The sequence below is a fragment of the Euwallacea similis genome, chromosome 24 (assembly GCF_039881205.1).
Source record: "Euwallacea similis isolate ESF13 chromosome 24, ESF131.1, whole genome shotgun sequence".
Classification (NCBI taxonomy): domain Eukaryota; kingdom Metazoa; phylum Arthropoda; class Insecta; order Coleoptera; family Curculionidae; genus Euwallacea; species Euwallacea similis.
In genome coordinates, this window is record NC_089632.1 from 1532167 (window position 1) to 1552756 (window position 20590).

At 33.0% G+C, this 20590-nt stretch overlaps 2 protein-coding genes across 4 annotated transcripts in view; one reads left to right on the top strand and one right to left on the bottom strand.

Annotated features, from left to right (window-relative positions):
* The window catches only part of LOC136416610 (b(0,+)-type amino acid transporter 1-like), a 28546-nt gene extending 19499 nt beyond the window's left edge, over window positions 1–9047 (top strand). The window contains exons 6-11 of the mRNA XM_066401877.1: window positions 3506–3650; window positions 5669–5814; window positions 5874–6052; window positions 6229–6378; window positions 6917–7085; window positions 8522–9047. Coding sequence (XP_066257974.1) covers window positions 3506–3650; window positions 5669–5814; window positions 5874–6052; window positions 6229–6378; window positions 6917–7085; window positions 8522–8586 — 854 coding nt within the window. The 3' untranslated portion in view covers window positions 8587–9047. The remainder of the gene's footprint in view (window positions 1–3505; window positions 3651–5668; window positions 5815–5873; window positions 6053–6228; window positions 6379–6916; window positions 7086–8521) is intronic.
* A 1741-nt stretch (window positions 9048–10788) lies between these two features.
* The window catches only part of LOC136416604 (diacylglycerol kinase theta), a 57643-nt gene continuing 47841 nt past the window's right edge, over window positions 10789–20590 (bottom strand). For all 3 annotated transcript variants that reach the window (XM_066401869.1, XM_066401868.1, XM_066401867.1), the window contains exons 13-16: window positions 17405–17702; window positions 17172–17331; window positions 15428–15535; window positions 10789–13398 (exon numbers count right to left, since the gene is read on the bottom strand). In XM_066401869.1, coding sequence (XP_066257966.1) covers window positions 13204–13398; window positions 15428–15535; window positions 17172–17331; window positions 17405–17702 — 761 coding nt within the window. In that variant the 3' untranslated portion in view covers window positions 10789–13203. The remainder of the gene's footprint in view (window positions 13399–15427; window positions 15536–17171; window positions 17332–17404; window positions 17703–20590) is intronic.

Consider the following 20590-nt stretch of genomic DNA (forward strand, 5'->3'; position numbering starts at 1 on the left):
ATGCGAGACATTAAAGTTAGAAGTTCAGACTTTCATTTTTATCGTAAGACCCAAAGTGTTTCGTACCAACTTTGAAGTTTGAGAGAAGAAAAGACAACGTTTTATTATTAAAATTGGATTTAATTAATTTTTATTATACAACTATAGTCTAAATTAAATTTTTCAATTTAGAGAACTTTCCAAAATTAGTTTGATTTACTATTTAACTAAAAAAAAGCCTAAATTAATTAAACTGAAGACCGAAAAAGCTAAAACACTAAACTTTAACTAAACTAACTCTAATCGATACCTCTAATAAATTATGAGTAAAAGGTTATTCAAGTTCCTAATGCATGTAGTTTGAAAGACCATAATTACAGTTAATGGTATTATCGAGTTTTAAGTAAGAAAAAGAGTTTTGAGAATTTTTAAAAATATATTGAAGTATTTGTATTGAACATCTCTTGGAAACCTAAATTTTAAAGGTTTTAGTTCAGTTAAATATTAGTTTAAAATTTTTTCTAACATTGTTATAAAAAATTACAGTGTATTCGTAATTTATCAGCTATATTAATAAGATTAAGCTATATCTTTCCTGGGAAAATAAAATTTGGCGATAGTACCTTAATTATAAAATTTTCAAATGGACTAGTGAAACGCAACAAGATAATCTAAAAAGTCAACGAAATTTAAATATTTTTAGGTGCTTCGCTATATTCTTTCCAATAGTATCGTTTACTATATCGGAAGTCTTTAAGAGGAGTTACCCCATGTAACTTTTTTATTTTTTGTTCCGAATATAATACAATTATCAAGTTCGGTTTCAATACACTATATTAAAATATACTAAAAGAAGCATTACTTACTTTTGGAAAATTTAAATTAAAATTTTTTCTTCTCTGTAACATTTCAAATACAATTAATTTTTGTTTAAAATTTGTCGAATTTTGAAAATTTGGTAAAATAGGAGTCTTCTTTATGTTCGTCAATATTTCAGTGCTTACAACTGCATCTAAATATCATTTGGCATGTTTCACAAACATATAAAAAATTATGTAAGCTTTATTCTTAAATTTAGTGGCCTTTGAATTTTCCATGACTTTTCATAAAAATTTAAACTTCCAATAAAATAATATATAAAAAAAAACAATTAAATAAATTATTAAATAGATTTAAAATTTACATTATTTACACATTTGTTACATGCTTCATTTATGATGTCAGCTCTCAACAACATAAATGACTATGTTGTTGACTCCAACGTCATGCGTTGACTTCACGACGTTACAATTGAATTCTGGATAGCTACAATAAAAGATAAAGGGAACAACTTTTCTGTGCAGAAATTGCGGAACCAACCACAATAAATAAATATCCGTTTCTCAGTAAATATTTCTCTAATTGTACTTCTCGTAAATTAAATCATTTTGCTAAATTTGCTAAATTTTGTAGATCTATTAGCCAGATTGCTCTTGAAGATTTCGATGTTGATTGTGATTCAGATTACTTTATTGACTATGTAGAACGTTGACATAATGCAATGACTTCATGGAGTTACATTTCAAAAACTCCTTTTGAAAGAGATTGCATTTTCTCACACGTCCTTTCCGCACTTTTATAAATTTTAATAGCGTTTTCAAGGGATAAGTCCTTCAACCCCAATAAGTTCTTTTACAGTGGATCCAATTTCTAATCATTCCGCCTCGGATATCTTCGATTTTGCAAGCTGCACTTAGCTTACGTAGTACATATACGTATGGCTCTATAGATTCGCCTTCTTTTTGGTTTTGCAGAAAGAAAAAATCTCGCCCGTGCATAATGTTCTTCTCTAGCTTAAAATTATCTTCAAAATATTTCAAGATTCCCCGAATCGTGGTCTATTTATCCCTTTTCTTCTTTAAATTGGGAGTGGCAGATTTTGAGAGCTTCAGCGCTAATAGCATTCAGTATTACAAATATTTTCTGATGATAGTTTAGCAAAACCAGAAGCGTTTTTTATCTATAGCTCAAATTTATGTTTATAGAATTTACAATTCTCGTACAATTGGCCTGAAAATCTCATGGATGAAGGTGGTGCAATTAGCGACGCCAGTTTAGAAGTAATGTTGAGGTAATTTTCGACAGAAGCAATTTCCACTTCCCCTGCTTGTACTTTAACTACTTTTAACTACTTTATCAACTTTCATAGAGTCAGCACTTCCGACTTGACTTTCCCATTTCCTAGCAAGGGAATCTTTGAATTTACTTTTTAGGGCTGCGTATCAAGCAGCGTCATGTCAACGGTTTATTCCCAAGTTCCTAAATACAGGTTGTTTCGTAAAAAAGGGGCAGAGCTATAACTCAGTTATGTATGAACAGATTTTGATGAACTAAAAACTAAATAAAATGATATTATTCAAACTATTAAATAACGTCAAAGTTTTTTTTTAACTAAACTTCTGTTTTAGATGTCAACTTTTGAATTTTTAGCAAAACTTCGTATTTCGTTTATATTTTTTAGTAGAAAATGTTCTTCAGGATTTAATGATCTATTTTATTTAGAATTTTTGAAATTTTTTGTGCTCTTTTTGAGTCTATGAAGAAATGGCCACACGTTTTCAAAGTTAGATAATATAGGGAGGGTAGTACTTAAAAAGTATCTAAACTTTTTGTACTTAACTTTATTCACGATTTTATAGGAAAAATATTCAACTTCAAGATTTTTACGTAAAAAATGTATTCTTGTTGAAAACCGAAATCTCCAATAGTTTTGGAGAAAATTCAGATTTAACAAATCGGTGGATACAATATTTCATTAAATAAATATCAGATTTAAAACCCAGTTGGCGTTGAAATGAAACAAAAGATATTTTTGACATTCCCGTATATGACAGCATTTATTAATAAAGACTACTAATTTTTCGTTATCACCGGACTAGTGTTTGATTACAATTATTGTTAAAAAAATAAATAAAAAGAGAGTTTTAAATCTAATGTTTATTTAATAAAACATAGTATCCATCGATTATTAAATGTCAATTTTCTCGAAAATTCTTGGAGATTTTAGCTTTTAACAAAAGTGCCTTTTTTATATAAAAATCTCCAAATTTAATATTTTTCCTATAAAATCGTCAATAAAGATTAGTAAAAAAAAGTTTAGGTATCACTACGCTCCTGTATTACCTAACTCCGAAAAATGTGGCAATTTCTTTATAGACTCAGAAAGAGCACAAAAAGTTATAATAAAGCAAAAAAGTCATTAATTTATCTCGAAACGTGTCGAAAATATTAATAAAAAACCATCCTCAGGAACCAACCTTTCACACCCTGTATATCGAAAATGAAATGCCTTTTGATATAGGTTTATATTAAGTTTTTGTCATATTTTGGGACCTAAAATACGTGGTCGAATTTATGGCACTATGTTCAGAAACACCTTGTGTGACTAACCAGATAGTTTAGTTTCAATTGGCACAAACAACAAATTCTAATAAAATGACCTTATCGGTTTTTCTTTATTTAATTACTGAATTGATTATTCTTCAAGGCAATACCCAGCATTTGAGACATCCATTTGCAAATACTCAATATTCGATCGGCAATATTGCAACTGCCTTCTATACGGGTTTATGGGCCTACGACGGCTGGAACAATCTAAACTATGTCACCGAGGAAATCAAGAATCCATCCAAGTATGTCTAGATATTATTCAAACTGGAATTGTTGAACGCATGGAATTATGATTGACATCACCTAGTAATTAAACAATCAGCACCTTTTTATCGTTAATTAGTGCCTTGTGCTTGAAAACTTAATTTATATGGTTAGAAATCGGGCTTTTTTGCTATTTGATATGATTCATAATTTATTGTATATTTCAGTGTATCGGTATCCAAGCTCTATCTTCCTTACCTTCTGTATTCTATGCAATCAATAATTTATGCATCCGTCCTACAAAGGAGAATAACTCTTAAAGAGTCCTTACAAAGCAATATCTCGTAAACTATATTTAAGCGAAATAACTGTAGCGTAAATCAAACATGTGCTGCTGGTGGACATATTCTATTTTTGTTCATGCTTTGTTCCAAAAATTGAATATCCTATGCTATGACAATATCATTGTCATTTCGCATCGCATGGACGAATATATCGATAAAAAAAATTGTTTTTATCTCTTTCTGCTATTTTTTTTCCCGGTACACTGAAAAGTGGCATGAAATTGTGGCAATTCGGTATTTAAAAGACTGTAGGGCCCAAGCCTGAAGACAAGGGCCAGCTTTTCACAATCCACATTCGTCCATCTCCTACCACACGGCGTGCATTCTGTATAGTCTTGATTTTTCCCTTGGAGAGTGAGGAACCCATCTCGGTCTCTGATGTACTACCCGCTCTTCGTAAGTAGCAACAATGATGTGGTTCCCAGAGCATTTCGGGAACGTCTATTTTTTGGAAGCATTTCGGGAACGTCTATTCCATGTATCCGCAGAAATTTGTCAACACAATTCTACTACACGGCATATAAAAATACAGGGTGGCATACCGAAAAGTTTTCACTCAGGTTTTTTTCTTGTAAATAAATGAATGAAAATACACTCGGACAAGTAAACGTTAGTTATCAGGGGACATATTTTTTACATATTTGTACCTCCTCTATTCCAACCCCTACGAAGAGGTGTTTATCACCTTTAAAATTTCAAACGGAAGGGAGGGCAAATAAATAAAATACATAAAAAAGGGTATTAATGAAAAATATTGTGGAATTTCACTTGATCCTTCGAAAAACCTGCTGTTATCAGATCGTTTCTAGCAAAGACAGATGAATTGGAAGAAGAGGTTATATTGAATGGCCCGCAAGATCTCCCGATTTGTCACCATTGGACTTCTTCTTGTGAGAGCATTTGAAATCTAAAATTTACGCGACCAGCCTCAATTCTTTAGAAGATTTGCGGCAACGAATAGTGTACAACTGCCGACAAGTAATTTTCGAAATACTTCATAATGTTCCCGAACATTTCGAATAGTGCCTTTATAATTACATGGAGGTTGGAGGTGAATATTTTCAACATTTGGTTCATTAACACAAGTGGCAAAAAATTTGGTTACTTTTATATTTAATTTTTTTATTTTTCACGAACTGCTCAATTAACTCCAACAAGGAAGGTCCCATAATAAAGAAAATTCAATTCCTTTTAAAATATGATATCAGTCACCCCCCTTTTCCATTTAAGATTTTAAGGGTGACAGCTATCCTTTCTTAAGGGTTAGAGCAGAGAGGATTCAAATATACACATAAAAAATGTGTCCCCTAAAAACTAAGGGTTATGAGTCCGAGTATATTTTTATTTATTCATTTACAAGGAAAAAAAATCCTAAAGGGAAACTTTTCATCACCCTGTATATTCATAGAGTGTACGATTGAATGTGTATGTTCATCGCATATGTTCAACAAATGCTTTTGGCTGCAAATCGTACACGCTAAGAGATACAAGGTGTCTCAGGTTTTATGATCACTGCTTCAAGAAAGGTCATAAAAGCACATTCGCTGGTTTCTCATTAAGTTTTAGGGTTTTCCCTTTCTTAATTTTAAAGAGAATCTATGAGCATTGCCACCGCCAAATTTAATTTAATTCAATTCGCTCAGTTAGTTTTCAAGATATTGCCTTAAAACACTTTTCAAAGTTAAGTCTATAATAGCGAAATGAGTTTTCAGGAATTTACCACGAAGCATTATAATTGGAATACCTCTAGTTACCATCTGCTACGCTCTCATCAATATATCTTATTTGACAGTAATGTCTCCAATGGAAATGATGACGAGTGAGGCAGTGGCTGTGGTTTTCGGCAATCGACTACTTGGTTAGAATCGAAAGCACTCTCTTGACATTCTAGAGTCTAAACTTTTCAATTAATTTTAGGCGTAATGTCTTGGCTGATGCCTTTGTCAGTGACAATTTCCACTTTTGGGTCTGCAAACGGAACATTATTTGCTGCTGGTCGATTATGTTTTGCTGCGAGCCGTGAGGGACATCTACTGGACATCTTATCTTACGTACACGTAAGAAGGTATACTCCTTCACCTGGGTTAGTTTTCCATGTAAGTATCGACTAAATCAGATAATGTTTTAGGTAAAATTCAGAATTTTGACGAAATCTTGAATGAACAAAAATACAAATTCTATTAACCCCCTTAATTCTGGCTTTCATATGAAATGTGGCGACTTTCCATCTCCTCATTCCTGGATCGTTACAATGTACTTTCCGTTGTTTCAGTCAATAATTGCCGGAGCCATGGTTTTATACGGAACCATTGATTCCCTGATCGATTTCTTCAGCTTCACAGCATGGATATTTTATGGTGGTGCTATGTTAGCGTTGATTGTAATGCGACACACGAAGCCAAACTACCCCAGACCTTACAAGGTACATTATATTTTTGGCCATGTATGCAGTGACCAGTAGCTAACGAACCGATTCGTTAAAATCTTTGTTATATATTTGTCCTTGGATTATCGAAGTTTAATGACGATCTAGATAACTTAAAAATATCTAACAATACAGCGATACGTTTATTATTGTACTTCTAATTTCGGCTCTTAATTCGCACAAGGACTAACCAATTTCAATTCTCATTACACTCTTGAATCGGGAATGTTAAGGTGTTAAAGCAGATTTATCTTAAAATTTGGTTTGTCATAAAACATTTTTAAGTTGGTTTAAGTGGGTCGCTGCATCCAATAGAGTCGACGGTTGTGCAACAGTTGGGATGATACGCTACCCTTCTTGTACACTTAAATGTATAAGTGACGTGATTTTGGACAAAATTGATTTTTTTACGATAAGAAATAATGGAATAGGCTTCTTTGGAGGTAAAAGTGTTCTGTGAACTGTCATTTTAATCTCATGCTCATAATTTCTTGATTAGCCATCGATATGCTTGTTAAATATGATATTTTTTCAGGTGCCAATTATCATACCGTACTTAGTGTTGTTGATCTCGATCTACTTAATCATAGGACCTATTGTGGATAAACCGACTATTGAGTACCTGTACGCTGCATTATTTATTCTAGGTGGAATGATATTTTATGTTCCTTTTGTGCATTATAAGTATCGCATCCCATTTATGGGTAAGTTATTACCGTATCTTGATATTTAAGTACAGGGTGTCCAGTGAAACCGCAAAAATTTATTTGAAGACATTTTCTCCAATTTAATGTTGCTCAGCCTTATTTGCTTTCAGTCGCGCTTAATATTGAACTAAACACGTATCGATACGTAAATCTAATTATCTGAATTCGTGAGTCTTTAAAGGTGCTCTATAAACCTTCATAAACCCTTCTTCTTAATATATCAATTTCACTTCAAAAGATGTTAGAAATCCCTAACTAAATTCTTCGTCTAATTAAAATTAACCGATTAATTTTCCATGTTTCAGGCATAATCAGATTTGTACACCTCAAATACAGATTTATAGCATCTGTAATTTATACCTTTCATCAGCATTTATTTATTTATTGTGTACTATTGCTATAAATCAAAAATTATATCCGACTTATCAAAAAATGTTTTAATGGCTGTAACTCAGAGAGTTTCCGGGGAAAATATCAAACGTAATACATGGTTTAAAAGGGAATTTATGACGATTTTAAAAATGTAAATATTCGATATTGCGCCTATATGAAAATCGAAAATTTAACACTTTTTCTCCGAAGCTAGAGACTTAACAAGAAAAGTGGCAACACTGCTAAGAAGTTCTCAAAAACGTGTCTTAATGTAAATCTTTGTTTCCTCTAATTGTACCTGTACAAGAATTATTTGCAAAAAACTAAAATTGCGAAATTCGGGTTTTTTTCCGGATATCTTCGTAACTATTCAGAAATTAGTAGGTATATAAACAGATTATTAATTAGCTTTAAATGGCGAAACCTTTTCCTAATTTAAGCGATTTTGTGTCTATTACCGTTTCCGAGATCCCCATGCTATTCATTCTGATCTAGAACAGGCGGTATATGTGAAATTTGTAAGTTACATATTAGCAAATACTACTTTTTATGCATATGACTCAATGTACTTTGGCGTCGGGGACAATTTTTCAGCTCGTCTGTAATTTTCGTTTCTGAACGTGCTTGAATCATATATTTCTTGCCAAGAGGACCCGGACTGAACTCCATCCAACAATCGAATCTTGGCGTGCTTTAGTGAACACGCCATGAATATCGACTTTAACTTTCAGTATAGTCGCAACACTTAAAAAATCTGAATACTATTTGTGTTGGTTCCCGGTCTGCCACCATAAATTAGCAATGTAGGCTGACCCGAATATTTAATCTTGTGGAACAGCGTGTTTACGTGTTTTTTTTTGTATCTATTTTTGTTTTCTTTTTTCTCATTTTTTTACATATATTTTGTAAGATTATTTTTTTGGCACTGACACATCCCGTTCTTTTGCGTGCGGCAAAAACTTTACCGCACATATGCGGTGAAAACTTTTACTGGATATGTGCGGTAGAATGCGAACTTCGGCTAAAACAAATACACATGTTACACCTATCTTTATGTTTAGATGGGCTCACAACATTTTTGCAAATGATGTTGGAAGTGGCTCCCACAACAAACATGTTTGACTAGTAGAAGATAAAGAAGAATGGGAAATGATAATTATGCTATTTTCTTGTACTTTGTTGATTGAACTAGGTACTATTATTGTTGTCTGAGATGAATATGTATTTTATAAGTCACTGTAATATTTTGTCCACAAATCGTATTTCGATATTTCTAAGGCAAACAGTAAGGATGAGTAACACTTTGATAAAATTTACTTCTATGACATTGAGGAGCCGTCCTTACTGTTTGCGAGAACGAAGTTATTAGATGCATTTACATAATAACTGAAGTGTTAGGAATTTCAAATACCTAACTACATTTTTTACACTATTTATAAGGAAACTGAATTTTTTATTTTGTCATACCTATTTTACAATTTGTTACAAATTTTGTGGAAACTCGTACAAAATGATCATAAAATTTGTTACCTACTGAATAGTGAGACATTGTAGAAGACTCGATAAATAAATGTAATATTGAAGCTTTTTGGTTCGTCACTTTTATTTGACCTCATTCAACAGGTAGGAAACATGTTTAATAATTTATAAGGCGATGTCGGTGAAGACTTTCATAAGTGTTTTATATTCGCGTGCACAACAACTTAATATTTCGCATGCATTTGAGTGCAGAAAGAAGACAAAACGAAAATGTTTTCGCACTCATATAACTTTTGGTACCTATACCTCATTCTGTTCGCGAACATAGCACGGAGCTGGCTAAGCAAAACCAGTTGGATTAAGCAAACTGACTATATTATACAGGAACTAATAATAAGTTTAGCAAAACGATTGAAGTGCCATTTCAGCTTTCCTACACACACACGAATAATCATGAATGAACAACTTTTCCGATACGTTTATGAGAGTCTCAACTTGAAAGGATGTTAAAGACATTGGCCTTGACAAAGTCACAGATTAAGCAATGGGGAATAACCACAAATGCAAGTGGAGAGTTGGAAATTATTCTAGTTTAAGTCATTGTCCACATAAAAGGGAGGCCGCGCTAGGGGAGTATAAGGCAGAACTTATTAAAGCGATATTTAAGTGAAATTGATAGCAATAAAGTAGTTTTTTCAGTTACAGAACAGTTTCGCTCAAATATTGGTATAATAAGTTCCTTAAATCCCTCGCGATGCGGCCCACCCTTGGTGTGAACAATGGGTCAAACCACCTTGACATCAAGACATACTATTTCGCAACTTGTAATAAAGGTAGATTTTCCTTATAGTGCCTCCATCCTTGCTAAAAGTAAAATTCTGAGTCTTGTTCCATACCAACCATAGTAAAATTTATATGCATAGCGTACTGCATGGCCAAACTCCACTATGCATCGTTCAGTCAACTATTGACAATCGCGTGCGGAAAAGTGTGGCTTCCTACACTTGTGTGTGAATAAACTAGTTCAGAGCTAATATATAGAAAATTTACCAAAAAAACTATCACCTAATTATCCTTCAGTGAGGCATTGGGATGTTGACCCTACTGCCCGAAACACGTTTTCAATCCTGAATCAGACCATATTTTCACAGAATTCTCGAAGTCCAAAATCCCATAAGTGGAACACCATGTAGGAAGGCCATATAGAAAGTAGAGACGTGCGTAAATGAGCAATTATGTATCTAATAATCACATGCAGGAGAAAATACGACTTCCCTTCTCCAAGAGAGATTCTAGAAGGAAATAATTATTAGTCAAAATTTTGCTAGGGGGATCAGGCTAATTAAGCCATAAAATGCACTCTTATCTCAATATCAATTGGCAAGGTATTAAATTTCAAAACATTGAGAGCAGAAAAAATTGCTATGAAAAGAAAGGAAAAAACCATCTTCACTAGGTAAGTGGGACTTTTACTATAAGAAGGGATTCTCCTAGAAATTTGCAAATATTTTTTTAAAGAAAGTGTTTTTAGAGTTTTATGCAGTTTTTATGGAATTTTTTAAGAGTTTTAATGACATTTTTGACATTTTCGTAGAAAACTTTTAGTATACAAATATTTTTAGTTCGAAAAGTATTTATTTTGCGCCGTAATTTTGCCAAATTCGGCCATCTGTGTCTTGTTTTCGTGGAAGCTTCAGTAGCGAATTTCCTCAAGTTTTTATCTTTATGTTACTATCTTTATCCATTATTTATACAGAGGGGGGAGGCTAAACATCTGTGTTCCATGGTAAGCCGAAATTTTTTATAAATTGGAATAACATAACAATACGCAATAAAAAAACGCAAGATAATTACTTAATAAGTTATATTTTAGCTATACTTTACTATAATAACATGTATTATACTTTACATTAATAAGTAATTTCCGGGCCACTTCCAAGTAACCGATTTATTTCAAAAATCTGCTACAATGTCCAAGGAATTTCCAGAAGTGAACCCGAACGAAATTACTCTGCTACATTTAAATACTGTTTAAAATATATATTTATATATATTACAATGAAATTAAATTAAGATTTATATTTAACATTAAACGCTTAATCACAAAAAAATAAACAACGTGTTAAGGAAAATCTGTCATTACAGCTTCCTATAAGCGTAGGCTCCAGAAAGCGCGCTTACAGAATTGAGCCCGTTGCTATCTTGATAGATTTTACGACAGCGTTAAAATCGTTTTCTGGAGAACGAGATTAACACTATTCTTATCAACGTACAAGACATCGCGTAAGACGATTAATGAGTGCCAAGAACCTCTGTTTCTGGTACCCATTGGAATTCTTTAAATGACGCTGTCTTGGACGTTAAGGCTTGGCACTTATATTCATCATTATAGTAAATATTTCTTCTCGATATTTACGATTGATACATTATGCGAAAAATTAACTATAAGTCTGGAAACAAGTCGATACACACTATATGCTTCATCAAGCGTGGCAAACAACTTATGATTATTAAGTATTGAGTAAGATGAAGAAGACTTTCAAATTGCTTGCTCCGCTCAACTGAAATCTCCGTCGATATCCACATCGATACTCGCTCAAAAGGGTCCTTAAAAACTTCAATACTATAATATAATATTTTTCATACGAAACAAGTTTTATGAATTCGGCCTACTATTTAATCTTTCCAGGTAATACACGAACAACTAGGATAGCAGGTCGAATGGAAAATGTGATTATTTTTTAAGGGAATGGAATCGCTAACTGGTCGTTTTAATTGTTGTGGTAATTGCAGCGAACAACACAGAATTTCAAAAGAAAGTTATTGTCGAACTTTCAGAGTTCTTTCTATGAATTGTCAGATTTAATGTAAGAAGGTGCAATTAGGCAAGTAAATGACTTAAAAAGTTGTTGGGAAAAGATTTCGAAGTTCATATTATGATCATCTCAGAAACACCGATGAAATAGTGTAAGTAACATGCGTTACAACATTCGGAATTGAAAAATCGAGAACAAGTATAAATAACAATGCCAAAGTCCGTTTTAATACTTGTAATAGTATCCTAAATATTAAAAAGCCGCTTGTGGAAATGCGCCATTTCGTGAAGGTTCACGCTTTCCATACGACTGAATTCTCTCTGGTGTAACTAAAGGAGAATGCAAGAGGGTGCCTCTTCCACTACCTTCTTTAAATTTGGCATCTATAACTCTGGAGCTAGCGATGCCTTTAAGACGATGTAATGCCTAAAGTGCACTTCAGCCATTTTTACTAGGTTCCTAGCATGAAACAACGGCTGAACTCTGGTAAATATCTCTGCAGGTTATTTCAAAGCCTAACGTGCTAAAATGCTGAAAATATTCCTTTTTAAATATGCTTTCCTCATCAAATTAACCATTGATAGACGATTCATCAGGTTCACAATAAAATTCCGACGTTTTGACCTGTTTCCTGCCTTTTTCAGAGTCACTTACTTTGTGTACCGATTTTCTGTTTCGAGGCCGTCAGGAAGTAAATACTCCTGAGGAAGACTGAGATCGATCGAAATGTTAACAGTTTAGCAAATGCAAGATTTTTTAATCTTGAACTGAGTATAATAAACTGTTACCGAAATTTAAACGTACCTACCTGATTTCTAGATTTGGCATGTAAAGTTGCATTTTTCGTGAACTTCTTTGCGCTTAGACAGATGTTTCATTCCCACTGCCATTTACGCGCAATTATACAATGACTCTAGTTAAATAGAAATTTTGATGTGTCGCTACAAATTCTCTGCAATTCTCGTTTGAACTTCCAAATCTTTTTCAAACGCCATTTCACTACTTACCTTCATATTCCGACAATAAATCTTAGTTTCACAATACAAAAGCTCTCTGAAACCTCGGTGGGATTTTTTAAAAAGTCACGCCCGCATTAACTATGCCACAGCGCAACTGCAACTTAACATTAAACACATTAGAATTGTGCAACTTAATTGTTGGTTTTTGGTAATAAGTACCATACAATAACGTAATCGAGATTACATTTGGCCGCCCGCGCCCGTCCCTATTTTTGGTACTACCTTGCTGGCGCGGACACATGATAAACCTAAAAGTATAATAAATACAACACAATCTAGAATTGTACGAAACACACCTCCCCGCGCTCGATTGTCTAAAATTGTCGAGAATACAGCAGTGTGAGGACTATACTGAGATCAGAAATTAATTACGCACTTTCGAAACGAAGGCAAGAACCAAGTCACGCGCGTGCGCTAAATTAAGTTTGTTTAAGAATGGATTTGGTTGGTTGCAGACTGATCCTGATTCGCGTTTGTCTGGTTCGTTTGCGAAGGTTGATTTAAGCCTCTCGGACCTGCTAGCTGAACTCCTGATGCGCCAGGTTGGTTTGTTGCTTCCTCCGCGGCATCCAGATACGGCTCTGTTCCTCGTCGTTTAAACTTCTTTTTTCTTAACATAGTCGCCTGTAAAAAGCATTTATCCAACAATTACGCAGATTATTTCCGAAGGGTAATAATTAACTGAGATAACATAACTATTAATCACTGAATAATAATATTCTTGCGACATACAATTGTGGATAAAAGTATGGAATAATTTTAAGGAAAATACTTTTTTGTTGATCGTTCATGTTTTGGCCCTCAAAGTTTATGGATAAGGTAAGGTTGAATGTTGAATTTATCTTACGATATTTACCGTAAGAATGTTGTTTTCAAGAATGTCACTGTTAAAATCTATTTTTTGCTGGGCAAAAGTATAGAATACTATGTAGTTTTGTTATCTATGGGGGCGTTATCTGTTATTTAGCTTGGTTATATGGTGAATTTTACACGTGCTATATCAAAGGAAAAGGTATTTTTTTAAAGATTTTTGAAATACAACAGGTGAAATGTCTCGTCATTGTTGCAACCAAAAAGAAATTGCAAAGACTTTGGAAATTAGTCAAGGGGCTGTTTTCAAAATCCTTAAGAAATTCAAGAGTTTCGGAGATGTAAAAAATTATTTAAAACCTGGACGTCCAAAAAAAAAACAAACGTTACCACTGATCGACGGATCAAAAAAATATTAACTTGAGATTCTCGAAAGCCATTTACGATTATTCAAAAGGAAATTTGTAACAATACTAACATTGCTATAAGTGATCGAACTGTAAGACGTCGGTTATGTGAAATGGGTTTGGTAGGAAAGATCGCAGTTAATTAATGATTCATTTCTGAAAAGAATAAGAAGGCAAGAATAACATTTTCCCAAGAACGTTTGTTTTGGCTTCCCTCAATATGAGGTACTGTTCTTTTTGGTGAGGAAACTAAAATTAAACTTTTTGATTCAAATGGGAAAATTTATGTTCGGCGACTAGTAGGAGCTAGGTTTGATCCTAAGTATCAAAAACCAACAGTTAAATATGGTGATGGTGGTATAATGGTGTGGAGATATTTTTCACGATACAGCCTTGAATCATTGGTCAAAATTTACGGGATTATAGATCGGTTTCTATATAAAGACATGTTCAACTAACATATGTTAACATTTGCATACGAGGAACTTGTATCTTTTTTGGGACTTCAAAAATTAACTCCAACAATTAAGTCAAACCCAAAGACATATTTCCTAGCTCTAGTTTTACAAAATGAGACTAGGTATAAGAACCTTCTTTTTTTGCAGTTATTGCCTATATATTGCTTTCTTTGAAGAAAGTTAGTCTTACTTGTAATCTTCAACCAACGCGTTTCATTTTAACAGAAATACTTTTAACATGGCGTTTTCAATATGACAACGGCCTAAAACATTCATCCCGTTTAGTTAAAAATTGGCTGACACAACATTAAATTACTATTTTAGAGTGGCCGTCTCAATCACCTGATTTAAATCCGACTGAGCATTTCTGGGAACGCCTAAAACGAAAAATTAGAGAGAAGGACGTGTGCCATCAACATGAATTGTAGAAAGTTCTGCATAAAGAATGGTTGAAAATTCCCATTTGTATCTACAAAAATCTAGTGGACTCAATGCACCGTCGGTGTCAAGTTGTAGTAAATTCACAAGAATATGGTACTAAATATTAATTTATTTAATTTTGTGATTTGTTTTTAATAGAATCTGCAAAGTATTCCATCGTTTTGTTCAGATTGTTCCATTATTTTTCATTTTTTAATATGCGTAGAAATGAGTTCAATATTTTTTGTTCATAATATTGTTGAAAATTTACTTGGGTTTTTGGATCACATGTTTATTTTTTAATCATCAGTATTTTGAAGTAAAATTATGATGCCTTTAGAAAACTCCATATTTTTGACCATTATTGTATGTGGCATCACTTGCAACAAACTTTACCACCGTATCGTCCAGTTCATGTCATGATCGATGTCCATATGTATGTTAGGATACTTTGTTAGTTCAGTTTACTTACATATTTTATTATTTTATTTAATCATAATGGGCGAACAAAAAAAATTTGTTGTTAAAAAAGATTTGCCAAATAAATTGAACACATACCTTTAATGCAGATTTTAATATGACGACTTCACAAGCGCTTTGGATCCATGGTTCTCCATCAACCTGAACTGGAATATCTGTCCCAATATTTATTCTAATATGTTTTCCCTGAAAAAATATTGTTAGTATTATTACAGTATGAGCTATAAATATTGTAAAAAGTGTTTGACACGAGGTTTAATTTATCAAAGAAGGCCAAACGAGTTCTATACAATATTAATGCCAACATAAAACCGATTTGGGGGTCCACTACACAAGGAGTTACAAGTTCTCCGATGCCACTATGGGGATGTTGGAAATTCTAAGACACACAGAATCGGTTAAACAAAGTCGAATATACAAATATGCAAATTTTTTATTAATTCTAAGATTGAAAAAATCTGAGAAACGTTTATTCTTTTTTTTTATTAATAACACAGTTCAACAAAAAATTAATTCTTGGGTTTATACTTTATAGTAGTTTTTTTAACAAAATGGCATGTGATACATCATTGTATTAGAATTTTTAACGGTTTTCAAAATTGCAATCTTCCAAAAAGTCACCCATTATGGAATCCATTAAAAGTTGTCAGAAAATATCCCTAATAATGTTTTTATTAGAGGTTTTTTGAAGAATTTAGAAAACATTTGGCCTTTTTTGAATGTTTTCGAAAATATTTAAAACTCCAATATTAAAATGGTTTCTAAATAAGCATTAAATTGCGTAAGTTAGTATTAATTTTATCTATCCTGTGGCTTTTATTATTTTTGAGTTCTTCATAATAGCTCCTCACATTTGTAACATCCTATATGGGATAAGAACTTTTACATGGCCTTCATCAATTGAATTTTCTAGCGGCAGCAATATCTACAATATGTGAAATTCAATCTACAAGATGATTTCAAAATGGGGGAAATTTTTCTCCTAGCAAATAAGATCAGGCATTTGTGAACATGCATCATGTTTTTTGAAAAATCTGGCATTACCATGATGGATCAAGTTTCATTTAAATAATAAAAAATTACTCATTTTTGCGAAACCGCTCTAGATATTTGTGCGAAAGTTTGAATGTTTGAAAAATATAGGGTTTTTGAAAAAAAGGCACAAACTTATCCATTTTGCCTTGCAAAATTTAAGCACTTTTACACGTTTTTACACCATATATAATTTAGAAAATTACGACTGGTTTGGGAAATATTCGACAAAAAATCGAAGTTTACTCATATAGAAAACTTAGTTAAAGAGATGATAAATACGATTATTTTTTTAGAGAAATTCTCGCCAGTGTAGGTCAGCTTATTCCCACTACAGACATGCCAGTAAACATGCTTTGCAATATTTTCATTGGAAACTCTTCAAAGTGCATTAATTTCGCATTTCCCAAGCAATTTTACAAAATTAAACCTCAACAGAAGTGAAATAAACGGAACTCTAGGGAAACCAGAGAACTGCCGTTGAAAAGGATATTTGATTTTATTCCAAAGCACTTCGGATATTTTTCACAAGTACTTCTTAAATTTTCTGAAAATTGCTCTATATTCTGGACGCCAAAGTAGCCTCAAGAATATAAAGAAAAATTTAGGAATTCCCACCCCTTATGAAACCGTGTATCATAAAATTTTAATTAGGATTCTTAATTTATCCTTAAATATAATTTTAAATAGTCAAATAGTCCTGGAGGTACCCCCTTTAAAGACTTTAAAAATATGATCACGCAGAAGACATAAAATTCAGTGACACACAAAATTTCAAAAAGCTACTTACCTGAGCAATCCGCACGGCATTTCTCAGACCCGACTGGATCTGCCCTAGATGCACCACCCCGGTCACCCCCACAACTTCCAACATGCCATCGCAGTGCGTGGGCTTCCTAAATGCACCTTCGTCGAGCTGCGGGCCCCATGGGTTAGCTCCAGAGCCCCAGCTACAAATGTATAATAAATAATACACAATAATGAATACAAACACTAAATAGATTGAACTTTGGTTACACATACCTTAAAATATTAAGCACAATAATTCCTTCGACATTAGGCAGGGTAACGGGCTTAAAATCCACTTCCAGTTTCACCCTTTTATGAAGGTCTTTGACTGAAAATTTGCCTTGACCCACCATTCGCCTTAAGCCCATTTTCACATAAACACCTTTATTATGGAAACGACTGACGAACTTTCCGGGGTTCTCTTCTCTGGCATTATGAAAATTCAGACATAAGTCCGCATCCAGACCAATGCCGAAGTAGTTGTTCATTACAAATATCTGGGAGTTATCTTCGCTGGTGGAGCCTGCCACAGCTGAATTGAAAAAGTGATGAATTAGCAAGTTGGTCACATAGAGGCGGTATTGCAATTACGACACTAACTACGTAAATGTTAATATTCGTCTCTTAAAAGTCAATTTGGTATTTCAGTGTAGTCGATTGGAAAGGTAAAAGATATACAGAAAGCATCAAATTTTCTTACCCAACCAATAATACCGTGGGTTTTAGCAAAAATAAAAATTTCAGGTCAAATTAAAAAATGTCCTAATGCCTTTTTGCTATACATTTAATTACATTTTGCACAGTTAATTGCACTGATTTCATAGACATTTTTTTATCTATATAATAATATATCTAGATAACAGTAAGAGTTTACAAGTTTATTTATGTCCTAGAGGCGCATTTATGCCTTTAATAGACCCCATATACGGGGTGGACCATCAAAAACTTTCCACTTGATTTTATGAGCGTTTACTGGAAAAAATTGAAAAACGCTTGGATCCGTTAATTAAATTTAAAGGAGACACATTTTGTTTATATTATTATGAAAGTAAATGTCACCGTCTAACAGAAGTGTCAGTGACCTTGAAAATTTTAAATGCAAAGGGGTGTCGAGTGGTACCTTATTTTAAAACGCTCTAAATTCTCTCTTCAACGACACCAATTTTTCGTAATTTGGATTAATAGTTTTCGAAAAAGTACATCATCAGAATTTAAATGTCTTATCATTTTTAGCCCAGCAAATGTTGAAAATGGCAACCATCAACCTTCGTACAATAATACAGGATCTATTTAAAGTGTTGTCGGACATTCTGAAGTACTTCAGGTGTTATTTGGCGGCATTCGTGTATAATACGCTAACGTAAGTCTTCTAAAGAATGGAATAAATTTTTGACTTTAAATGGCCCCACAAAAAAAAGTCCAGTGGAGTTATATCAGGAGAGCGAGCGGGCCACTTTATAGAACCTCTGCTACCGATCCACCTTTCTGGAAAATTGTCATTTAAAAATTCTCTTACTGCCATGGCATAATGTGGCAGAGTACCGTCTTGTTGAAAAGTCAAATTTTCTCCGCTATATCGGTTATCTTCTTCGATAATAGCTGTTATTGCTGGATCAGCGACGTATTATTGCACGGAGGTTGGTGGTGGCCATTTTCAACATTTGCTGGACTAAAAATGATAAGACATTTAAATTCTGATGACGTACTTTCTCGAAAACTACTAATCCAAATTACGAAAAATTGGTGTCGTTGAAAAAAGAATTTAGAGCGTTTTAAAACAAGATGCCACTCAACACCCCTTTGCATTAAAAATTATCAAGGTCACTGACACCCCTGTTAGACGGTAACATTTACTTTCATAATAATATGAAAGGAATGTGTTCCCCTTAAATCTAAAATTGATGGGTCCGAGCATTTTTCAATTTTCTCCAGCAAACGCTCACAAAATTAAGTGGAAAGTTTTTGATGGCTCACCCTGACTTTTATAGTTATGGAAATTCTATGCTTCAGTTACAAAAACGGCCACCCTGTAAAAACCTTTACTAACCACTAGGTTATTCGCTGAGCAAGACAATTAGGAACACCCTTATTGGAACAGATATTTTTAATTTTACGTCCCACCTTCGATCAGAATGTTTTTAAAATAATTTTTATTCTAGATTTTGCATTTCTGTTAATGGCAGTCTCATTATACCATGTGTCTCTGACAGGGGGTTAACCCGTATAAATATTTTTGTTTTTCAACCAATTAAGATGATTTCTCCGGCTTTTTATGTACCGTATGGCTTCATATAATTTTTTAGTATTTCCGATAAAAAAAATTGACCTTGTGGCTATAACTTTTTGTTTACCCTGTATGAATAGAGGAAGTATCAAAATGTGTCTCCCTTAGTCTCGAATATTGGTGCTGAATTTTATCAATCTACAATAAACTGGTTTGGAGTAATTGTCTTATTTGATTTAAAAAAATATATATATTTTTTTTTAAATTGACCCTTGATTTTTAATAATATTTTTGTACTAATTTGTATTGGTGCAAAAATATTATTTCATTTTAAAACTTACCCGTTTAACTATTTGAGAGACGAATTGAATGGTTATTATGGGAAACAAATGGCAGAAAATAGGAAATAAAGGGATTAATAAAAGTATCAACAAAACTCAGGATGTAATAATACTTAATGTTATTTTAAGGAGATGTTGAAAAGAAACTGTTAAAAAATTCCGAATAAAAAAAAGAGCGAACAACACTTATCCAAGTTTTGAAATTTTAACTGTGAAATAATGGTCAAACTAGTTCCATGATCACCACAGTAAGATTTCGTTTGTTCCTGGAAATAGTCGACGAACGTAGAAACATTTTGGACAGTTTTGCACTCATTTCAGATGTGTTTTCGAAATTGAGGCAAAAATATCTGTTTTACGAAAAATGGAAAACCATTAATTTGATTTTTCTTCTTTTTTCAATAAAGTAACTAAATGTGAACTGAAAAGTCTTGAATTGTCAGTTCTAGGCCATTGCCAAATGAAATTCTTTAGCTTTGGAAAAAGTTAAATATTTAATTTAAACTGAACACAATTAACATAATTGAATTACTTCATTGAAACTACTTTGCCACTCGACTACAATGTAAAATTCCTCGCAAAACTACTATTTTGTGCTCTCTTTTCAAAGCGCAAATGAAAATTTTAGATTTGAATTTTGACAAAAGTCTGAACGTAACTTTACTGTGTAGCGATAATAAGATATGAAAATTCGACGTATAAAATTGACATGCCTGGGTGAATTTTTTTCTAATTTATAATTTTTACTGGTAGCTGCGGTTAATTATGAAATTAAAATGATTCTGCAAATGATATTTTTTCTTTTGCTACAGTAGCTACAATTTTAATAAACATTTTAAAAATTACTACACGACA